General features: G+C 45.3%; 1 protein-coding gene across 8 annotated transcripts in view; it reads right to left on the reverse strand.

The window, feature by feature from the left end:
* The window catches only part of RHBDD1 (rhomboid domain containing 1), a 210058-nt gene that overhangs the window by 90123 nt on the left and 97224 nt on the right, over nucleotides 1-22711 (reverse strand). For 4 of the 8 annotated variants that reach the window (XM_086338141.1, XM_086338143.1, XM_086338145.1 and 1 more), the window contains one exon: nucleotides 4508-5430. The exons of the other annotated variants lie outside the window; for them this stretch is intronic. In XM_086338141.1, coding sequence (XP_086194267.1) covers nucleotides 5183-5430 — 248 coding nt within the window. In that variant the 3' untranslated portion in view covers nucleotides 4508-5182. Of the gene's footprint in view, nucleotides 1-4507; nucleotides 5431-22711 lie in introns of those variants that run through there. 8 annotated transcript variants of the gene reach the window in all.

The following is a 22711-nucleotide window of genomic DNA, read 5'->3' on the forward strand; positions in this document are numbered from 1 at the left end:
GCCATTTGGTATTGTACACATTGTCTTCTCTCATGTCTTCTCTGGGGCTTCCCTGATAGCTCAGTTGGTAAAGAATCTGCTCTGGTGGTTTCCCAGGCTGTGCTGTGCTTAGTCCTGGAGGAGATGGATTTTAAACGTAAGACACCAAAGCAACCCTGTTCTCCTGACTGCTACTGCTGCTACTGCTAAGTCACTTCAGTCGTGTCCGACTCTGTGCGACCCCAGAGACGGCAGCCCACCAGGCTCCTGTCCCTGGGATTCTCCAGGCAAGAACACTGGAGTGGGTTGCCATTTCCTTCTCCAATGCATGAAAGTGAAAAGTGAAAGTGAAGTCACTCAGTTGTCTCCAACTTCTAGTGACCCCATAGACTGCAGCCTACCAGGCTCCTCTGTCCATGGGATTTTCCAGGCAAGAGTACTGGAGTGGGTTGCCATTGCCTTCTCCGCTGTTCTCCTGAAGAATATACCAAATATGATCACAGTGTTGCCCTGGTGAGTCTATTAATTATAATGCGAGAGTGGTTGACACTGGCCGCTCAGGCAGTCCTAGAACAAAGCCACTCACCTCTGAATTCCAGGTGCCTGGGACACTGTGGGGGCATCATAAATGTTTGCTGAATGAACCAAAACAACTAACATGACAGCAGGGCTGGGCAGAGAGGAGGCTGGGGACTTGGAGGCCAGATCAGGCCCTTGGGGCTAGAGGACCCTGAAAGATACAGGTAAATAGTAGCAGCTAGGGAATTTCAAGGGCCAAGAATCTTGGTTTCTCACCTCTGCCAACAACCAGCTTCCAAACCCTGAGACATAAATGGGTGAGAAAAGGCAAGAGGAGGCTTCGGAAAACAATTCATCTATTTGTTTCCCTTAACCAATGCATGGAGGCTGTCTGGGCTCCGGGGTTCCACTACATTAGAGGCCTTCAATACCTGGATGCAGGCTGAGATATGAGATGTGATATGTATATCCATGATGAATGCTATCACAAAGGCTGTAAAAAGTCAAATTATTTCCACTTCCAAATAAACCTGATTTAACTACACGTTAGGGATTGGGGGCAGGAGGAGAAGGGGATGACAGAGGATGAGATGGCTAGATGGCATTACCAACTCGATGCACATGAGTTTGGGTGAACTCCAGGAGGTGGCGATGGACAGGGAGGCCTGGCGTGCTGCGATTCATGGGGTCGCAAAGAGTTGGACACAACTGAGCGACTGAACTGAACTGAACTGACTGAAGTGCGTAACTACACGTCAAGAGACATCAGTATCAATGTGCAATTATGAAATGACCCCTGACCTAGGAAATGGTCCCCAAGATGCTGAGCAGTCAAGGAGAACACTGTGGTTCAAAGCTCTCACAAGAGTTGGAAGCTGCTGGCCAGCTTCTCTTGCAGGTGGAAACAGAGGAAGACAAGCTGTTTGGGGAAGAGCCTGCAATGAGAGTGCATCACAGCTGGTCTCAAAGGGGCCCGGCTGGCAGGGTGGGGTGGGGTGGGCATCGAGAGACTCACCAGCTAAAGCCCACGAGGAAACAGCAATGCAAGGGTCTTGGCAGATGCACTTGCTGGGTTAAAAAAGGGCAGGGACCGAGAGGAAAAGTAACTGGAAGAGGAACAACATCCATGTCAACAGTCCAAGCCCCGTGATTTCTGAATGGTTGGTGGATTAGAAAACCAGGGTGGGCTCCTTGGCCAAGGCCTAGATAACCAGGGAGGTGAGGAAGACACATGTGAATCTTCAGAGTGGGCAAGCTCTGTGAACCAAGTGGCAGGGACAGGCTTGTGCACAAACACGAACAGGCGTGAGCCTTGCTCTCTGCACCAGGAGCTGAGAAATGCTTCCTCTGGGTCAGAGCTGGCCCCAAACTGGGACGGTGGTGAACTTCCATGACGTGATAAACTACCCCAGAGGCAGGGCTGCCATCTTAAAAACTTGCTTGTTTTTTGTATTCGACGGTATTTAACCTGAGCTGCACTGCTGTTTTTTGTGTTCTGTTAGGTTTGACTAACTCGCCCCACCCGTACCAAGTTCTGATCCATTAAAGAAAGAGCGTGTATGTGTGTGTGCATGCTTGTGTGTGGGCACGAGTATGTGTGTTAACAGATATGCCTTGTGACTGAAATGTCTCCAATAAACAAGCCCTCCCAGTCTGAGGAGGAGCCAGGGGCTTTCTCAGACTGTAGGCACACCTTTGAAATAGCCTGCCTCTAACTAACCCAGAATTGTTCAGAAACGATTCTAAAATGGCCTGTGCCATGGAGACTCAGTAACAAAAATAGCTAATTTTTGCTGTGCCAAGTTGCTTCAGTCGTGTCCGACTCTGTTCGACCCTATGGACTGTAGCTCATTAGGCTCTTCTGTCCATGGGATTCTCCAGGCAAGAATACAGGAGTGCCATTTCCTTACCTTCTTCTTATACAAACAATTTCTAGTAAAAGCAAACTTATGAACAGAAAGGGAGACCTCAGTACGAAATTTTTTGAACTTTGAATTCCAAGTTAGGAATCTAGAGTGAAGCTTATTTCGGATAACATGATTTTAGGTAAGTGGGGAGGAAAATGTTGCTCTCTTGAGCATGTTTGGGAATATCTAAGTGGGTGCTGTGACCATAGAAAAGGCGAGTACTGAAAGGCCTACCTATAGTTTCAACAAAGAAGCTTTAAAGACTGTGTCACGGGTGGAAATGAGATTCTATGTGAGATGCAGCCAGCACATCTTAAAATCATGGATTTTCAGAGTGAGATTGAGGAGGACCTGGGAAGCGGCATTCTGTCTGCATTTCAGAGCCGGGAAACTGAAGCCCAGAGAGGGTGACTGGGTCTCCTGCTTTGCAGAACTAAGAGGGGTAAGAACCAGATGCTGCATTTCTCGGGGCTCTGGTTCCTGTCACCAGGCTTCACTGTTTTCTCTTTCGGCCATTTCATCCTGAAGAATCCAACCCCCCTTTCAAGTCTGGAGTGGACATCGGAGTTTATAAGAGGGCCCTCCGGCACCCGGCTCTGGTGGAAGGGAATGTGCTGTGGTGCCAGACAGAGCTGCCTTTGAATACTGGCTCTGCCCCTTCCTCTGGACCCTCGGAGAAGTCACTTTCCTCATCACGCCTCAATTTTCTTGTCTGTGTAATGCAGAAACCTACCTAGAGATGTGCTCTAAATGGACGGGAGTAAAGGATGCCAGGGTCTGGCACGAAGCGTTGGAGGGTCAGGGTCTTCTGCTAGTACATTGATGACTTTCTGCAAGCTGCCCCACCCCAGGAATGTTCCTGCCATCCACTCAGTTAGTCACAAATGCTCAGATCCCAGTTGTTCTGGAAGTTGCCCCTCCCTCACCTGCCCCCTGCAGCCCATCACCAAATCCTATCGTCATCACCTGAACATTCCTCTGACTCGTCCCTTCCCCAGCACCTGCCCGGTCACCAGCCCTGCCTAAGCCACCTGCTTCGGGAGCCTGGGTGGTGCCTGAGCCCTGAGACGGTGTCCTGACCGAGCTCTGGTCTTCCACCAGCCATGCTCCACAGGGGTGCTGGAACGCTTTCCTAAAACATTCATCTCATCAACTTTATCCTCGGCCTAAACCCCTCTAGGAGTTTCCTTTCATCCAAGAACAAAGATCAAGCTCTGTAGCCAGTCCAGCAAACCTGCCCTCCCTCAGCACCGACTCCCAGGATCGTTCCCCGCCTCCCCCAGCTCTCAGGCAAGTGGCCGTGCCCCACTTTGCTCTGTGCTATCCCAGGATCACGTCCCCTTTCTCCAAAGCACACAATGCCACGGTTAGTAGTTTCTAGCAAATTACAGGATTCTGGTGGTCTCAGTCTAGCACATCCTCCTAAGGTGGTGAGCTTTGTGGGGTGAGCACTGAGGCTTTGTGTTCATATTCTCCCCTCCGGGATGAATAAATAAAGGAACCAGAAACAGGAGGGAGAAAGATGCGGAGGAGTTTAACCACTGTCCTCATTTTACATCCAGACTGAGGCTCGAGCGTGGCGTGTGATTTCCCGAGGTCGAGATCCCCAGAGGCCAGACCAAAGAGCAGTGCTCCCCACACTACCCCCAACCACGCTGCTTCAGAAACCACCACCCACATCTCTCTTCACATTAGTTGGGAGCTCAGCAAAAATAAATAAATAAATAAATTGTGGGTTCTTTTTAAAACTGGGGGACTATGAGGACACAGGGGTGTGTGTTGGTCATTCAGTCGTGTCCAATTCTTTGTGACCCCATGGACTGTAGCCCGCCAGGCTCCTCTGTCCATGGGATTTTTCAGGCAAGAATACTGGAATGGGTGGCCATTCCTTTCTCCAAGAGATCTTCCCAACCCAGGGATCGAACCCAGGTCTCCTGCATTGCAGGCAGATTCTTTACCATATGAGCCAACAGGGAAGCCTGTTGCTCAGTCATATCCGACTCTTTGTGACCCCATGGACTACACACTGTAATTGTCATGTGGATAAAATAAAAAATTTAGAGTTCATAATGGGGAGATTTTTGAGTTAAAAAAAAAAAAAAGACCATGAAAATGCACAAAATTTATTGCTATTTAGACCAAATGGAACAACATTTCCAGAGCTGTCTCTATGGATCTGAAGATTCTAGGTTAAGGCCAGCTGATTTTGTCAAAGGCTTGCAGACTTGTTTTCTGACACAGGCACTCTTAGGCAAGGAAAAACAAGGGCGTTAAAAGCTACACTAGTATGACTGATCTAAATGGAACATACTTCCATGAGTCATTTGCAGCTTTAAATACTATAGAAAAAAGAATTTATGAAACATGCCCAAACAGCCTCCCCCTTTGATGTGGTGAGCTCTTTTCAAACCACATTGTTCAAATTTATGTTAAAATGCAAACCCTTCATGTTTACAACGGGACTCTTGGAGGAATGCAATATAAAAGTACAACTGCTAAATTTCAAAGACAAGACTTATAACCCCAGAACAATGGGGCATTCCCGGAGCGAATTTATGAGCTGTTAAACCTCAAAAGGTTTCCTCAATTAGCAGTGAAGGTTCTTGACATATTTGCAGCCTGATACAGGGGCTGCTTTTTATATAATTTGGGGTGTACTGCTTTTATCGGAACTTTCCCTTACTTTGGTGGACCTCGGACGACAACCATTGTGCTCCTCTCTGGGCAGCGTTTGATCCTGCTAATTATGCTGTGGGGCTGGGATGGCATTTCACGGTTTACCGTTGCTCCTGGGGCGTGCTACAAATTATACATAATGCATTGCATTGTAATTGCTGCACTGTGAACTTGGCTTGCCTTTCCAACATAAAATACTGACATCCAAGTAGTTTTATTATAAAAAAAAAACAGAAGGGATTCTTTTGGATTATAAACATCTGAAGATCTAACATTCTCATGATTCCGGCGGCTATTTTGGACACACGGCGGGTGGAGGGGTGGGCGGTGGTGGTGGTGGCAGGCAAGGCTGAAAAGCAAAGCAAATATATTTCACATTAATGCTTACAGAGAAAAAGAGGAGGCGGTCACGAAGGCAAGGCCATAGTGAATGCAAAACAAAAGGGAGGAGGAGCTGTAGGGCCGACAGAAGTCCAAACTGGGAAACCAGAGGGGCAAGGTCTAGCCCTGGCCCTTCACCTCGCTGGGCTTCAAGGTCCTCATTTTGAAAACAAAGGCACAGGATGAAATGACCACAGAGGTCCCTTTTCCATGGAGAGAGGAAGCTCAGGAGGGCAGTGACTTTGTTTCCCAGTCTGATTTGTCAGGCACAGCCTTGTCACAGCCAGGAACCTGTATCTCGTGCCAAACACACGGCCTCTTGCCGTATTGGTGCGGGGCCTCTTAGAAAAAGATGATGTCTCTTTAAACAACTGGGGCAGAATAAACGAAGCACAAGTTTTACATATGCAATACCATCAAGAGCAAAAAAAAAAAAAAAAAAATCACAAGGATGGGGGCTTCCCTGGTGGCTCAGTGGTAAAGAATCCACCTGCCAATGTAGGAGACATGGATTCGATCCCTGATCCAGAAAGATCCCACGTGCTGAGGAGCAGCTAAGCACGTGCACAAGCACAGCTTCTGAGCCTGTGCTCTAGGGCCCAGGAGCCGAAACTGCTGCCGCCTGTGCGCCCTGGAGCCCGCGCTCTGCAACAAGATCGGTCACTGCCACGAGAAGCCTGTGCACCGCAACCAGAGAGTAGACCCTATTCGCCGCAACTAAAGAAAAGCCGGGGCAGCAATGAAGACCAAGCAGAGCCAAAAATAAAATTAAAAGAAAAAAAAATCACGAGAACAGTACTGGGGTCCCTCCAGACGCCTGCAGCAGGCCGGTCACAGGACCTGCTGCAGGCTTAGAAGCAGTGCCCAGGCGCCAGGGCGCGCCCTCCTAAGGCTCCTTCTCCCTGTAACGGGACAGCAACCTGATGTACAAGGCAGACGGGTTTCCTTCCACTTCTCAGAAATAAGTGTCCTGGAGGAGCCAGAGGTGCTCCAGAGAGCAAGCTTACAAGCACAAGGGGTCCTCACCTGGACAGCTCAGCGGGCCACAGGACACAGTCCGCCGTGCTCAGGCAGGGTAGAACATGACTGTGTTACAACTGTGGCTTCTCTTTGAAGTTGGGCCACAGATAATCCAATGTGCAGTTGGTAGGTTGTTAACCTTCCACGAAAGAATTCTGTGCCCCTCAACTGACTTTCTTCTCCCACCTGGTTCAACAGCGGGCAAATGGCCCAGTTAATTTCAAACCAAATTTCAGACTTACATTTGACAGTTAAGTATGCTTAGAACTCTGAGTGTTTAGCAGAGGAGAGTCGGAATTCTGTTTCCTTAAATTTTACACCTAGTGCTGTGTAAAAGATGTCCTGGATGAGAAACATGGCCGCCATCTGTCAAGATTGAGGAAAGGCTGTGAGGCATGTGGGTCTCCTCTCTTCAAAGCCTCAAGTTGACCATGGGTAGGTGGGCATTCTGCTACTGACTAGCTCATGTGAGCAAAAGGGGACACACAGGAGTGGGCAGCTAGGAGGGTAAATAGTCAGGATTACAACTCTAGGACAGAATACTCATAGTTCTTGGCCCTAGAGCTGTATGTGAAAGCTCACAGGCATGCTACCAGGGAGAGAAAATCAGCTATGATTTTGTCAACAAAAGAATCAGGTCAAGGTTCTTCTCCCCTGGTTATCACTCCTTAAAAGACAATAATAGCAGTGATAATATGAGGCCTGGCCTTTCCAAGAATGGCCATCTCTACGACTTTTCCACTTGCTTATTCTTGGTCGAATTTACCTTGCTTTCTAAAAAGAAAACAACTCAAATGTAAAGTAATGGAAAAGTTCCTGGTGAAGGGGACAGCGCAGGGAGAGTGAGAGGTCATATCTAGGAACTGTTTTGGAAAATACTCCCAAGGCAATGGAGCTTTGCTCTAAATAAAGAAAATACCAATCTTCAAAAGGGGATAGTTTTGGGTAAATGGCAAAGCATGAGGAAGTTGAGTGGAATATGAAAACACTACCTTCCTGACAAATACCATATGATATCACTTATATGTGGAATCTAAAATATGACACAAATGAGCCTATCAGTGAAAAAGAATCATGGACAACAGAGAACAGACTGGTTGCCAAGGGGGAAGAGCCTAGGGGAGAGACGGAAAGGAGTCTGGGGTTCGCAGATATAAGCCTTAATACATAAACAACAAGGTCCTACTGTCTAGCACAGAGAACTTACATTCAATATGCTATGATAAACCATAGTGGGAAAGAATATTAAACACACACACACACACACATATATATAAATAAATCTATGCTGTACAGCAGTAATTAACATAACATTGTAAATCAACTACACTTCAATTAAAAAAAAAAAAAGAAAGAAAATACTATCTTCCCAACTTCTTTAGACAAAATTAGGCCTGAGGTCCCCCCACGCAGGCACCCACTTCATGTCACCAGAATCTCCAGTGTAAGAAAACATCTTGCACAATTTTCTTAAGTAATTATTTTCTTAAATTGATGCCAGGCAAATCTTGTTCTTTCTCTGGGGAGAATATACTTTGGGATTCCTGCCACAAATTAAATGCTCTAGATGAGTTTAGAGAAAGATCATTTAAGGACAATCAAATCATTTAAGGATAATCATATACTCACATATGCATACATATATATACATACACGTGTGTGTATATACACGGCCATGTGTAGGACACATATGTATACATACAACATACACACCCTGGAAAAAGCAAATACTGAACACGCACGAGTGCCTAGGTTGGAAGTTCAGGCAGGAATCCGTGAGGAAGGATAGTGCCAGGGGACAACACAAACTCAAAAGGGCTCTGCATTCCTCTGTTTTGAAGTCCAAGTCCATCAAGAGATTTTGAAAGAAATCAGAAAAAATAAAGCAGTGGAGGAATTGAAGTTTTACATTTCCATTTTCTATGTTACAGGCTTTCTTTCCCTCTCCAACTTTATAAGCAGAAGGTTTCATCCGTTTGAAAACACAAGGACACTTGTGTACATACAACCAAATCCAACCAAAAAATGAGATATAAAAACCAGGGTCATTTCAAATTATACCTCAGGCAAGAGCTTGATCGAGGGTCTGGACTCCAGGGAGAAGTCTGTCTGGTCCTGGTGGTGGTCCCCATGCAGGTGGCCAGTGAGTATTTGTTGAAGGACTCAATGCCAAAGACTTTCCATGGATGGAGAGTAAGCTCCATCATTGCACCTCTGGCCCACAAACTCAGCCAATCAAGGGGCACTGCAGGTCTTTACTTTAGCCCTGGTCTGTCCTAGAGCCATCCAGCGAGATGCATCACAGCCTTTAAAGACCTTGGGATGATCTGAGAAGAGCAATCTATCCTGGTATCCATTTACATAAGAAAAGTGAGGATCCACTTCTCTAGGGGTGAACCAGGGCTTCCCAGGTAGCGCTAGTGGTCAAGAACCCACCTGCCAATGCAGGAGACTTAAGAGATGTGGGTTTGATCCCTGAGTCAGGAAGATTACCTGGAGGAGGGCATAGCAACCCACTCCAGTATTCTTGCCTGGAGAATCCCATGGACAGAGGAGCCTGGCGGGCTAGAGTCCATGGGGTGCAAAGAGTCAGACACGACTGAAGCGATCTAGCATGTAGAGATGAACTCAGGGCTGAGGAAGGAAAGCATGGCTCTGTCCTTTACACAATCTTCATCTTTCCCTCTCCTCTCATGGCTCCCTTTGTATTTCTTTCTTGCCTAAGAAGGGAACTCTCTAGCTTTCTATCATGTTCAATAGTTACCAAATCCAAATCTAAGAGCTCTGAAGAGAAACCACAAAGATTCACTTTTAGATTAAAAAAAAGTCACATCTCCTGAAAACACAGATATCACATGAGAAATACTTGAGGGCTGACACTTAGAATGCTAAACAAAACAAAAAAGACAGGCAAAAACACTTCTTTGGTTTTGTCAAAAAAATGAGTATCTGAATACTAATAACAGCTACCATTTATCCCACACTTGTAAGGCAAAGCAAATAAATAGGGCAATTAAACAGAGAACTGATGATCACCCTAAGGTAGTTACTCCTTCATAAGAACTCTGTGTGTATGTGTAGTCACTAAGTTGTGTCCAACTCTTGCGAATCCATGGACCGTAGCCTGCCAACCTCCTCCGTCCATGAGATTTTCCAAGCAAGAATACTGGAGTGGGTTGCCCTTTCTTCCTCCAAAAGATCTTCTCAACTCAGGGGTCAAACCTGAGTCTCCTCCATTGGCAGGCAGATTCTTTACCACCAGGGAAGCCCTCATAAGAACTACCAAAATGCAAAGAACCTGTAGTCTATTCTTCTGTGTGCCTTAGCTGGAACAGGGTAGAAAATTGGCTCAAAAAAGAACAATGAGAGAAAGACAACGTCTATGTTTTGAATGTAGTTTGGGAGTGTCCACCAGGATGGCTGTGTAAAAGAAATAGGCCATCCAGGGCTTATGTGGGCTTTATTCACCCATTTGTTCATTCCTTCACTCTGTCACTAGGTGGTCATCATCCAACAAATATTTATTAAGCACCTTCCCAGAGCAGAAAAGTGAGCAGGGGGATGGCTTTATCCTCTGTGGGACCAGTGCTCAGGGACTAAGCCTGTGAAAATGTCTGAGATCTCAAAATAATTAATTGGCTCCTAAGTGGGAGGGGGGGGGGGGCGGAAAACCTATAAAACGCAACAGTAATAAATATTTTATTAAATGCCTATGAAATGTACCATATGGATCATTTAATATCTCAACTCATAAATATATATATATTTACAACCATTTACTTAAAAATGTATTAATATACTATAGCTGGGATGTCACGTTTGAACACATTTGAGATGATACGGAGTATGAGGTGGGGCTTCCAAAATTAAAGCCCACGGAAGTCCCTAATGCCCCCACAGGATGGACAGGACATCTCTGCCCTTCTGGAGTGTACAGTGCAGCGGAGGCAGAGCCACACGCGAACAACCCCTATCACCTTGTGAAATGCCTAAGAAAGTTACCCCTCTGGGCCTCATTTTCTTCATGAAAAAAATAACCAACCAGAAACCATAGCCTTAGGGGCAGTAAACATTGAGGACCAATGTTTTATTAAATGATAGGAAAGTATTTCATAAGCTCAGAGTCATGAGAAGTCAGAATTTAACCCCTCTCATCTTAGCTCCTCCTGGTGGGAAATGTCTCTTACCCTGTTGGGTGCTATACCTGCTAACCTGAGGGAATCAGTGCTCAGAACAGAGACAAATCTCCACCGCACCCTAAAAATAAGGCTGCTTTGGTGCCCTTCTGCAGCCCACACATGTCTCTGAGAGACAGACGTACATAAACCAGGATGCTTCATGTAAAGATAAAACCGGGTCCATATCATGAGATTCCAAAGAGACAATGGTTTAAAGGCTCGGCAGGTAAAGAATCCTCCTGCAATGCAGGAGACCCAGGTTCAATCCCTGGGTGGGGAAGATCCCCTGGAAAAGGAAATGGCAACCCACCCCAGTATTCTTGCCTAGGAAATCCATGGATAGAGGAGTGTGGCAGGATACAGTCCATGGGGTCAAAAAGAGTCAGACACAACTTAGCAACTAAGCATGCGTGCGCACAAACACACACACAAACGAACAAAAATTGCTTACTTTGGTAAAAATAAAGCCATTTTCCAATTAGCTCAGCCCTGAATAGACACCACCATCTATTCTGCCCTAGGAATAAGAAGCTGCAGAGCGCTCCTAAATTTGACTTTACTTCTTGTTTTTGTAGACATTTCCTGAAATAACTTAATCTTTCCAGGGGTGGCAATGTTAGCACACACGTAAAAGGAGAAAATGAACTCAGCTTTGGAAAGGAAGGATCACATGGTATAACACAGAAATGTGTCCTAGGAGGCAGTTTGATTCTATTACTTCTCATTTTCCCTTTTCCCTATTCATCTTCACAGGCACCCTTTTAGGGAGCGGGGTAGGAGAAGGCTGGGGTAGGGTGTGCCCAGGTGAAAAGGAGTCCAGGACACAGTATAACAAACTGAAGAGGGATAATAGTTACAAACTTCTGCAAGTAGAACCTGGCTGCTTCACCTCTGTTAGAATAGACCCTCCTTCTGGCTTGAAGATTCCCTTTGTGTCTCACCACAGGATGTGTGTTAGGATCATATACAATGAGTTTAAATAAAACAAGAAAACAAAACAAGAAAAAATTTGCATGACGAAGAACGAAAATCTACTAAAAATACTTTACGGTGACTTCAAACATGGAATCACATTTTATAAATAATGTTTTTGTGGCTTGGGCATGAGAGACTCACGAGGAACATGTGGATTAAATTTCATCCAAAACGCATAGGGCTTTAAAAATCAAGGGGAAATTGGCTTGGCAAAATTAGCTTGGTTTGTAGAGCAGAGCTTGGGGGGTGGGGGGTGGGGGACAGAATAAAGAAGTTTGCAAATGGCAGTCACTCTGGCATTCCCCTACCCCCACCCGCTCTCTTGGATGACCAGGTCAACTGGCTACAAGGGCCATTGCCTGGGAAAAACTTTCTTGGAAATGATTTAACTCTCTCTCCCTATTTAGGCAAACTCTTCAATAAGTGTATAATAAATGACTCTCCCTTACCTCTAATATCTCAAGCATCAAAAATAGAGGCCTAAGGTCTACTTGTGTAAAAAATGTTGAGTTATCTTAGGTGCTGATCAAATGCCTACCGCACCTTTGTGGCAATCAGGTGGGACTGCATATGTAGGGACATTTTTATTTCCTATTAATCCAATTGAAACTATTGGGTTGGCCAAAAAGTTCATTTGGGTTTTTCGGTATGCTGTAATGCAAAACCATGAACAAACTTTTTGTCCAACCTTATACTCTTTTCTCCCCAAACAAGCATTATTTTAGACAAAGCCCACAAGAATCAGGCTCTTTTTTACTGCCCAAACCTTTTTTGTTTTCCTTCGCCACACAAACTCATACACAAACACTACCACCACCACCACTGCTATACAGTGTCTGAGTCTTCACGGTGCGCTGCTGCTGCTGTTGTTGTTCAGTCCCCCAGTCGTGTCTGACTCTGTGCGACCCCATGGACTGCAGCACGCCAGGCCTCCCTGTCCCTCACCGTCTCCTGGAGTTGCCCGAGTTCATGTTCACTGCATCAGGGATCCATCCAGTCCCCTCATCCTCTGATGGCCTCTTTTCCTTCTGCCCTGCATCTTTCCCAGCATCAGGGACTCTTCCAAAGAGTTGTCTGTTCGCATCAGATGACCAAAGTACTGGAGCTTCAGCATCAGTCTTTTCAGTGAATATTCAGGGTTGATCTCCCTTAAGACCGACTGGTTTGATCTCCCTTAAGATTGATTGGTTTGCTCTTGCTGTCCAAGGGACTTTCAGGAGTCTTCTCCAGAACCACAGTTCAAACGCATCAATTCTTTGGCGTTCTGCCTTCTTTACTAGAGATCAAATAGTGTTTATGGTTTCAAAAATGCACCCTCAAACACAACCTTGTTCCATTTTGGGGGACAGTTATGACAAGCATTTAACCCATTTTTTTTAGATGGGTTAAGGGAGATTCAGTGAAAGATCATACAGCAACAACTGGCCACTCTGCAAATACCAATTGTACTTTCCTGCCCTGGCACCTTTTATTGCTCATTTTTCTCTAGAATATCCATTCCCTTAGTCCTCACTGACCAGACTCTACCATTCTTCAAGGAGCAGAACAAATACCACATCTTTCAAGCTATGATCCTTTATGTCATTATGTCTCTAATCAGTTGACTTCAAGGGAGACCATCCTAGTAAATCCAGGAGGACCTGACTGAATTAGATGAAAACCGCAAAGAGCAAAGCTGAGGTTTCCTGGACAAAGAAGAAACTCCACCGAAGAACTGGAGCTTCAGCCACCCTTCCTGAAGGCCTGTCTACAGACTGCAGACTTGCTGGTTCAGTTCCCAGAACTGTGAGCTCCTCAATGAGTCAGGCACTGCTCATTACTGGATCATGAGAAAATAGCTAAAAAGATTTTCATAAAGTTCATAGGGTACACTCGGGATATCCTGCAAAGTATTTGTTACATGGCATTTATGGAACTGACTCTTGGGGATCTGGGGTCACCTCACAAAGAGAAGGCCCATTTGGTACATCAGGTTCTCAAAGTCATCTCCGGTTCAGCTTCTGAGCATTACCTGGGAAACTCTTAACAAGTCAAGTGCTTACTGTGTGACAGCCTCAGTCATGTCCGACTCTGTGCGACCCCACGGAGTGCAGCCCACCAGGCTCCACTGTCCAAGGAATTTTTCAGGCATGAAAACTGTAGTGGGTTGCCAGTTCCTCCTCCAGGGGATCTTCCTGACCCAAGGATTAAGCCTGTGTCTCCTGCATTGGCAGGTGGATTCTTTATCACTGAGCCACTTGGGAAGCCCAAATTCTCATACCTCATCCCCAAACCCATTCAGTCAGGAATTTTAGGGGTGGAGCCCAGCTCTAAACACGGGAAACCATTCTGTTCAGTGTGTAAGAGAATCACCTGCAGAGCCTGTTGAACTACAGACTCTTGGGTCCCACCCAAGACACATGGCTATTTCCACATTTAAATGAATTAAAATTAAGTAAACTTAAAAATACAGTGTCTTAGTTGTACTAACTACATTCCAAGCACTCAGCACATGTGGCTAGCAGCTACCATTTTGGACACAGAAGATAAAAGGCCATGTCCATCACTGCGGAAACTTCTATAAGATGGTGCTGCTCTAGAGCCACTGAGCAGGACCCTGAGGAGAAACCCCTCCATATACTGTCATGTACTACAGCGGGGAGATTAGGAATTTCCATTATTGGCCTTACGCTGAAAAAGCACAAGGCGAGATGGCCCACACCAAAGGCAAATGTTGCTTTGTGGTTAGGCCACTTCTCACACGGGCAATTGATTCTCTGTCGCTTAGGATGAGTAGCATCAGGAATTTATATATTTACTACTACTTAAGGCTAGGGAACCCAGCAGTAGCAATGGAGCTTATGTGAGTCATGAGGGTCCTTCTCTTTACTCTTTGTTAGGGGTGGGGGATGATTAAGAAACTCAAAGCTTTTAGAAGCTCAGGGCTTTCAACTCTGGTGGAACAAGGGACAATAGCAGGGTCTGTATCACACCAGGAACTGTTCACATCCTGAAACAGCTCCTGTCAAGGCTACCGCTGACCTCGGCATTGCTAAACCCATGGGTCATTTCTCAGTCCTCGTCTACCCAGGACCACCGGGGCACCTAGTACAGAAAAATGCTCTTTCCTCCTAGAAAAACTTGTCTTCGAGGATAGCGGTCCCCAACCTTTTTTGGCACCAGAGACCAGTTTCATGGAAGGCAATTTTTTCACAGACCAGGGAAGCAGGTGGTTTGGGGGGATGATTCTGGTGGCTCAGTTGGTAAAAAATCTGCCTGCAATGTGGGTTGACCTGGGTTTGATCCCTGGTTGGGAAGATTCTCTGGAGGAGGGCATGGCAACCCACACCAGTGTTCTTGCCTGAAGAATCCCATGGACAGAGGAGCCTGGTGGGCTACAATCCATGGCATCGCAGAGTAAGACACGATTGAGCAACTAAGCACGCATACAGCATACACAAAGTATTAAATTTACTGTGCACTTTATTTCTATTATTATTCCCATCAGTTCCACCTCAGATCATCAAGGATTAGATCCCAGAGGCTGGGGACTGCAGCTCTAGGACCACCTGCTCTCTTTTTCTCTGTTTTTTTTCACCCTGTTTCACTGGTTCCTTCTTCTCACTCTCCTTTGCTGGTACCTCCTTTTCTCTTCAACCCCTTAATGTTGGAGACCCTCAAGGCTCAGTCCTTGATCTTCTTCTCCATTGATATTCACTGCCCTGGTGATTCCATCTACGTTCAAGAATTTAAATATTTACATCGTGCTGATACTTCCAGACCATACCTGTCATCTAATCTCATACTGAACCACCTACTCCATCCCCACGTGGAGCTCTCATAAGCCTGTCACTCTCTTCAGGTCCAAGACTTACCTCTATTTTTTCCCCTGCAAATGTTCTCTGTGTGTTCAGGTTAATGGGAACTCCAACTTTTCAATGCCTTCAGCCAAAAATGTTACTCCCCCTTCACTTCTCTTTCTCTCATAATCACCACCATTCTGTCAAAGATGCATCCTCTCTGCCTTCAAAACGTATCCAGAAGCTCTGTGCAGAAGACCACTCTGCACTCCTCCATGGCTACCATCAGAATCGGGGCAGTGGTCCTCCCTTGCCTGAATGACTGCAGCAGGACCCTAACTGGTCTTCCTGCTGCTCCCCTCTGCCTCTGTCTCCACTTGTGCCTCTTCCTCTGTGTCTATCTTCTTCTTGTCTAACTCATCAGCACAGCTGTCACTGGGTTTCAGTTCAGTTCAGTCCCTCAGTCATGTCCGACTCTTTGCGACCCCATGGACTGCAGCACGCCAGGCCTCCCAGTCCATCGCCAACTCCTGGAGTTTACTCAAACTCATGTCCATTGGGTTTAGGTCCCAATGGACCCAATCAGGATGATATCACCTTGTTACTTTATTACATCTGCAAAGAGGCTTACTCCAAATACAGTTATATTCTGAAGCTCTGGGTGAATATATCTCTTGGGGGGGGGGTCACCATTCAACCCACTATGCCACCCCACAGACCATTTTCAACACAATAGCCCCAGTGACCCTTTACAAAATAAAGTTACATTATTATGATACTCCTGTGCTCAAAACTCTCTAATGGCTCCCATCTCATCAAGAGAAAAACTGAAGGCCTTCAATGGCCTGAAAGGCCCTATGGGATCTGGCTCTTACACCTCTTTGTCCTGACCTCCTACAGTCCAGTCATAACAGTGGCCCAGACTAGTGGACGTGGATTTGAGACATATTTTGAGTTAGCATCAAGATCACCTGGTTACTGACCGACACCCAGGAGGTAACACCTGACAGGGAGCAAGCTGGGGAGGTAGAAAAGCTACCATAAATTCAGGTTTGTACATGATGCACGTGAGATGTCCTTGAGTTCATTTACCTATGATTTCAGAAAGAGATCTGGGCGGAGGAGATAAATTTGAAGTACAAATAGTAACTAAAGCTTAAGAGAAGACAATAAGACCTAGAATAAAGTAATTAGGAAAACTGATATTCCAAGGTGGCAGGGGATGGTGGTAAGGGTTGGGGGTATGGGGGAAGCCTGCAAAGTAGACCAAGAAAAAGGTTCAGAGCAGAGTAGCAGTGGGAGAGCTGGGAGGGTGGGCATCAGGAGAACTGGAGGAAAAAGGCAGGGTTTCAAGGAGTGGATGGGTAACGTTAAGTACATCTAAGGAAGAAAAGTGTCTCCAGGCCTCAGCAACATTGAGATCACTGGGGAACTTTCATTAGAGTAAGGAGGGTGGGGCGGGCAGCAGCACGACTGAAGAAGTGGAGGGAAGATCCAGAGTGAAAGTGAAGACTTTGGAGACTGTAAATGGAAAGGAAAGGTGGTGAATAAAAGTCAGTTGAGTTGTTGACCTGTCTCCTCCTCTTTGGGATGAGGGAGGAAAGAGACTTGAGTAGGCTGACATGTTGATAGGAAGGATCTGGTAGATTCAAAAGCTGAAGGCAGAATGGAGAGAGGGTTAATCAGTAACAACAGATTTTCCTGCAGAGAAGACAGGTAAACGACTAGCTTTTGAAAAGAGGAATGAGCCCTCCCTGCCCAGCTGTCAGGAGGAACAAGTGTGGGAGTGGATGCAGGTAGGTTTGTAGTTTTCATGATGGGATGCCGAAGGTGTTACCTACAGGTGGATTCTATTTTCTCTGGGAGGTCGAGGACAGGGGAGATGTTGATGTCATTTATAACAGGCTCAGTCTGCTCTGTTGGGTCACATTCTCCAATTGAGCTCAGCCACCAGATGCAGGGTCCCAGATGCCCCGTGGCTGGGCTCATTGAAGTCTGAGGATTTTTCCATATAGGTGGACGAAGGGCTGAGCAGCAAGGGCATTAACGTATTTGTAAGAGCGTAACAAAGGACTGGACGTCTAAGCACTGGATGGAGGCAAGACAAGAAGGGAGCAATTCATGAACTTGAAAACAAAGAACACCTGCAGCTGAGTGTCCTTAACTTTAAGGTCATCTTAAAGTGGTCAGAACTCTAAATGTTAAAATCCACGAAAGCTAAGAGCCCAATGTATCTAACACAAGAAGCAAAGGATTTTAGATACAACTACTCTTCTATTAATACTAAACACTACTGTACTTACAATCCAAGAGAACCAGAGGGAACCTGATACTGAAGGAGGTACTGAAATTCAAGGAACATCATTCCATCTGAATTTTATATTACCAAATTGTTTTTAAGTGATGTGCTTTATTGATTTTGCTACAACTGCTTCTATGTAAGCATCCTATACACAAGTTTACCTGATTCTTTTTTCATCTAAACTTACACTCTGGTGCAGTGGTTCTCAACCAATTTAGCCCACCTAGGGAACAATGGCAGTGTCTGGAGATATTTTTGGCCATCACAACTGGGAGGAAGGATGCACAAGCACAGAGTGGCTAAGAAGTCAGATGCTACTCAACACCCCATGGTGCACAGGATGGCCCCACCCCCACCACAACAAGGAATTATCCAGCCCCAAAGGTGGTGCAGTGGTAAAGAACCCGCCTGCCAAAGCAAGAGACACAGGAGATGCAAGTTCAATCGCTGGGCTGGGAAGATCCCCTGGGGAAGGGAAAGGCTACCCACTCCAGTATCCTGGCCTGGAGAATTCCATGGACTGTATAGTTCATGGGGTCACAAAGAGTCAGACAAGATTGACTGACTCACACTTTCTCAAGGTGGTGCAGTGGAAAAGAACCCGCCTGCCAATGCAAGGGACACAGGAGATGCGAGTTCGATCTCTGGGTCAGGAAGATCCCCTGGAGGGGGAAATGGCAACCCATTCTAATACTCTTGCCTGGGAAATCCCATGGACATGGACAGAGGAGCCTGGGAGGCTACAGTCCACAGGGTCACAAAGAGTAGGACGTGACTGAGCACACACGTGCACACGCACACAATAGAGCTCAGTTAGAAAAACCCTGTTTTAGAACAGACGTCCTTGTTTGAAAAGTAGGCTATTTACATCAGAGAGAGGAGGGCTCAACTTTGGATCCAGGTAACAAACTGTCTTCAAGTTTTCTGTACCATGAGCATATGAACAGCCTAAATAAAACTACCTTACTTTTTAGAAAAACACTGAAATATGAGTTCACAAAACCTTGTAGATGTAGATACGTAAGAAAGGATGTGGATGCTCTTGATGACTTCCTCTCTCCCTCCCTCCTTCCTTGCCTGGCTTTTCCCATTCTCCTGTTTGTTTCTCTGCAGAAGGAGCTCTGTTCTTCACCACTTCTGCACACCAGACCGTTATGTTCCAATGGTAAATTAATTTTGACAAAATTCCTTTACGAGTGGTAAATGTAAAAGTCTGAAGAATTTAGTCAGCTGGCCTTTTGCCCATATACAGAAATGATTAAAGACTAGACTGCAATTAAATTCTGAGCAGAGTGACATAATTAGCAAATTTATGAATGGGTCTTCTTTTCACAGTTCTACTGTCAGGACTAATTACTTGTATTAATTAGAACTGTCAACACATGAATATGCTTGTTGAAGCCGCTTCCTATGGTAAAATATGAGACTGGTAAATATCAAGAAGCTTGGAAAGATGCAAAGACTTTCATTTATTAGCAACTCTAAATGATACAGAAGCACTGCCCGCACAATGAGCCCTGGGGATTGTAAATAGATTCCCAGTTAATGAATTCACTATTTGTTCTTCCTTGCTTAGGCGTTAGTCTTGGTTTAGCCTTTGGATGAAATAGTCAATATATCACTACTTCAGAAGGACTGTAGCAAGGATAAGGAAAAGAATTCTGCAAGTTTACTGGAAAAGCAGAAAGAATAGCTGGGATGGTTAAGGATGCTGTCTTCTCATTGATTAGTCTGAGACTTATTGTAAAACAAGTGTTAAGAACTGCTTAAGTGAAAGGGGAAGGACAGCTGGGGGCTTTAAGAACCAGAGTTTGAGACCCAGTTTACACTCTGTGACCTTCTGTAAGTGGACAGGTTACTGAGCCCCTCTGTGCCTTGGTTTTCTCATCTGAAAAACAGGAACATCAGTAGGACTTCCAGAAAGTTACGGTGAACCCTAATTCAGTTAATACGTAGGAAGAACTTAGAGCAGCACCCAGCTCAAGGTATGTGCTGGTTGACTGTTGTGTTGTTTCAGTTGCTAGGTTGTGTCTGACTCTCCTGCAACCCCATGGACTACAACCCGCCAGGCTCCTCTGTCCATGGGATTCTCCAGGCAAGAATACTGGAGTGGGTTGCCATTTCCTTCTCCAGGGGATCTTCCCAAGCCAAGGACAGAACCCTCATTCTTGAACTGGCAGGCAGGTTCTTTACCACTGAGCCACCTGGGAGGCTTTGGATGGCGGTAGAAACAGAATTTCACACTCCGAGAAGAGATCCTTGGAACAGGATGCAGTGCTTTGGAATCAGAACCGAGCCCTAATACGTTTAACATATAAGCCTCAACTGTGCCCTGCCTCATGAGTTCTTGTACAAAGTAAATTTTTAAAAATGCATGTAATGTCCTTGCTGGGCCTGGTACATACAAGGGGGCTTGCTAAATATTAGTGCTTCAGCATTCATTACCATTATCATCTTTTTTGGAGATATCTCCAGGATGGCTTGAAATGAATGCCAAAAGATAAATGTTAGCCAGTGGCCTGAGATGAGCGGAGACAGCACGTGTGAAAGAGGAGGCGCTCTCCCAGGGCCTTCTCTGGGCAGGGGAGGGGGGCGGGCGCTCATCCCAGGACTCAGGCGGCTGTCACCACGGCCCCAAGAGGAGGGTCTAACCACCAGCCACAAAATCCCCATAAATCCCCTAATTACCTTGTTCACTGGTGAAGGAGAGACAGCTGGGGCTCCAACTGGGGCCTGACTGGCTGTGAAGCCCACACTGTGTGGAGGAGTGAAAGGCAGGCTGCAACGGGCTTCCTCACAGACTGAGGCGAAGACAGACTCTCCGCTCTTCCTATCTTTTCCCTGTTTCCCTGCTTTACATATTTTTTAAAACAAAGTCATCATTATGGTTGCCTGGGGGAAACGGAGGGATGTGTACACATTGCTATATTTAAAATGGATAACCAACAAGCAGCTACCATGTAGCACAGGGAACGCTGCTCCATGTTACGTGGCAGCCTGGATGGGAGGAGGGTTTGGGGGAGAACGGATACATGTATATGTATGGCTGAGTCCCTTCGCTGTTCACCTGAAACTATCAGAGCAGTGTTAATCAGCTACACCCCAATATAAAATAAAAAGTTCAAAGGAAAAAACCAAATTCTTGATAGGCAAAGCTTCGGCTGTCTAGCTGAACTGTATCTGATAACTACCATAAGACAATTTTAAATTAAGTTGGGTTAATCAACTTTCTGATCCTCTTAAGTACCAACTTGGGCAAGGGGGCTCAAAACAGAGAATTATTCTCGTTTTATGCTGTTTTGAAAGGTCCTTCTAAAGAGGCACATTTCTGACTGTGTGATGACGGCCCAACACATGGATGCTGCTGGCAGTGTTTAGGGAATGAATGAGAAGCATTTGCTGGAGTCCCCCCTCAATTCAAAGAGCTAATGTTTGGCATTTAGCAAAATGTCAATACTAGGGCTGATTTCAACTGAAAATCCAATTGTGTACAAATGTTATAAAATTAGACTAAGAAAATATAAGTTGACTCCTAATTTTGTCTTAAAAATCATTTGATACTTAATTTAATCAATTAATTAAAGATTAATCTAGCCAAAAATTCACAGTATCAAGACACTCAATGCATAAGAAGAAAATCTAGTTGGAGGATGTTCTGGATCCATCCACAAGAAAGCTCAGTTAAATACAAGATGCGAGAAAACCCACCGGAGTTCCCAACGTCATGTTAGAAAGCAAGCTGATGTGAGCTGGTCGATGGAACTTGTTAAAATTTATTTTAAAGGATAGATCCTTGCCTATCTGCTCTAGTTTCTCAATCAATAGGCACGTCTCGAAGCAAAGGCAGGCACCAAAGGATCTTACTGACAACCCTCTAAGGTAGAGGGGGCTATGTATTGGGTTGGACCAAAAGTTCATTCGGGTTTTTTCCATAACAGCTTATGAAAAACCCAACAATTTTTTTGGCCAACCCTGTAGTTGTAATGGTGAGAATGTGTATTATTACTCTGAATAATCCCGTTCATTTTTCTGATCACATATTATGCTTAAAACTGAACTTGGGGGGATACGGGAAAAAACAGCTCTGAACAGGGAGTATGATTCTGCAGACTCCAGGGCGAGCTCAGGGATGGTCAAGCCATGTGGCTCCAGCCAATACCCTCTCTTTCTAGGGTGCACTGTGCCAAGGGGGTTAAGACCAAGGTGGTGAGTGCTAAGGCTCTTACAGAGTTACTATAATCCAAGGAATAACTATATTATTACAAACGAACTCTGTGGAATTCTTATAAGGCCAAACTGCTGCCACAGAGCTCTTAGACTAACATTTCTTTGCAGTTTCTGAAAGTGTCAGCTGAGCTCTCCTCAAATGGCAGAGTCGTGCCCGTCAGGTTATAATAGTCTCTAATTGGTGCTCTTGTGAATTGCAAATTTCCTAATCACTAAAAGGCCTGGAAAAGAATCTCATGCCTCTGTAATAAGAAACATGTTAAAAGGCAAAATAATTTAAAAAGAAAACACACTACAAGCAATAATCATTAAAATGTGCTGCTTTATGTTTATGTCAACATTCCTCATTAATAAAGGCAAGCCTAAAAAACAGAATAAATGAAAAACAAACATGCTCTTCTACAGTTTCTTAATTGTATGATTTCCAGTAAGAACTAGTATGTGATGTAAGTTGGTCTTAACGGTTTCCTTTCTCGTCATGTAAACCTAAGAGGAAACCATTCACGACTCGCTCTCTCTCCTTCTCTCCATCAATCCATCCCATTCCTAAATATTCCCGACCATCAGTCACCCTTCTCTTTGATTAACAACAGGTTAACTCAGACAACGGCTGTTTCTGTTGATTCCTTCTTAGTTCCCTCCTTCTAATCTTCTCCTTCTCTCTCTTCCACTTGACTAAGTTTCCTGCAGGCAGAAACTTTGGTTTTAATCTTCATTTTAGGGGAAGAGGGGGTGGCTACCTTGCTCATACCTGGCACAATATGGGTT

This window comes from Bos grunniens, chromosome 2, assembly GCF_055505025.1.
Source record: "Bos grunniens cultivar Pamir isolate PY7600 chromosome 2, Bosgru_T2T1.0, whole genome shotgun sequence".
Lineage (NCBI taxonomy): Eukaryota > Metazoa > Chordata > Mammalia > Artiodactyla > Bovidae > Bos > Bos grunniens.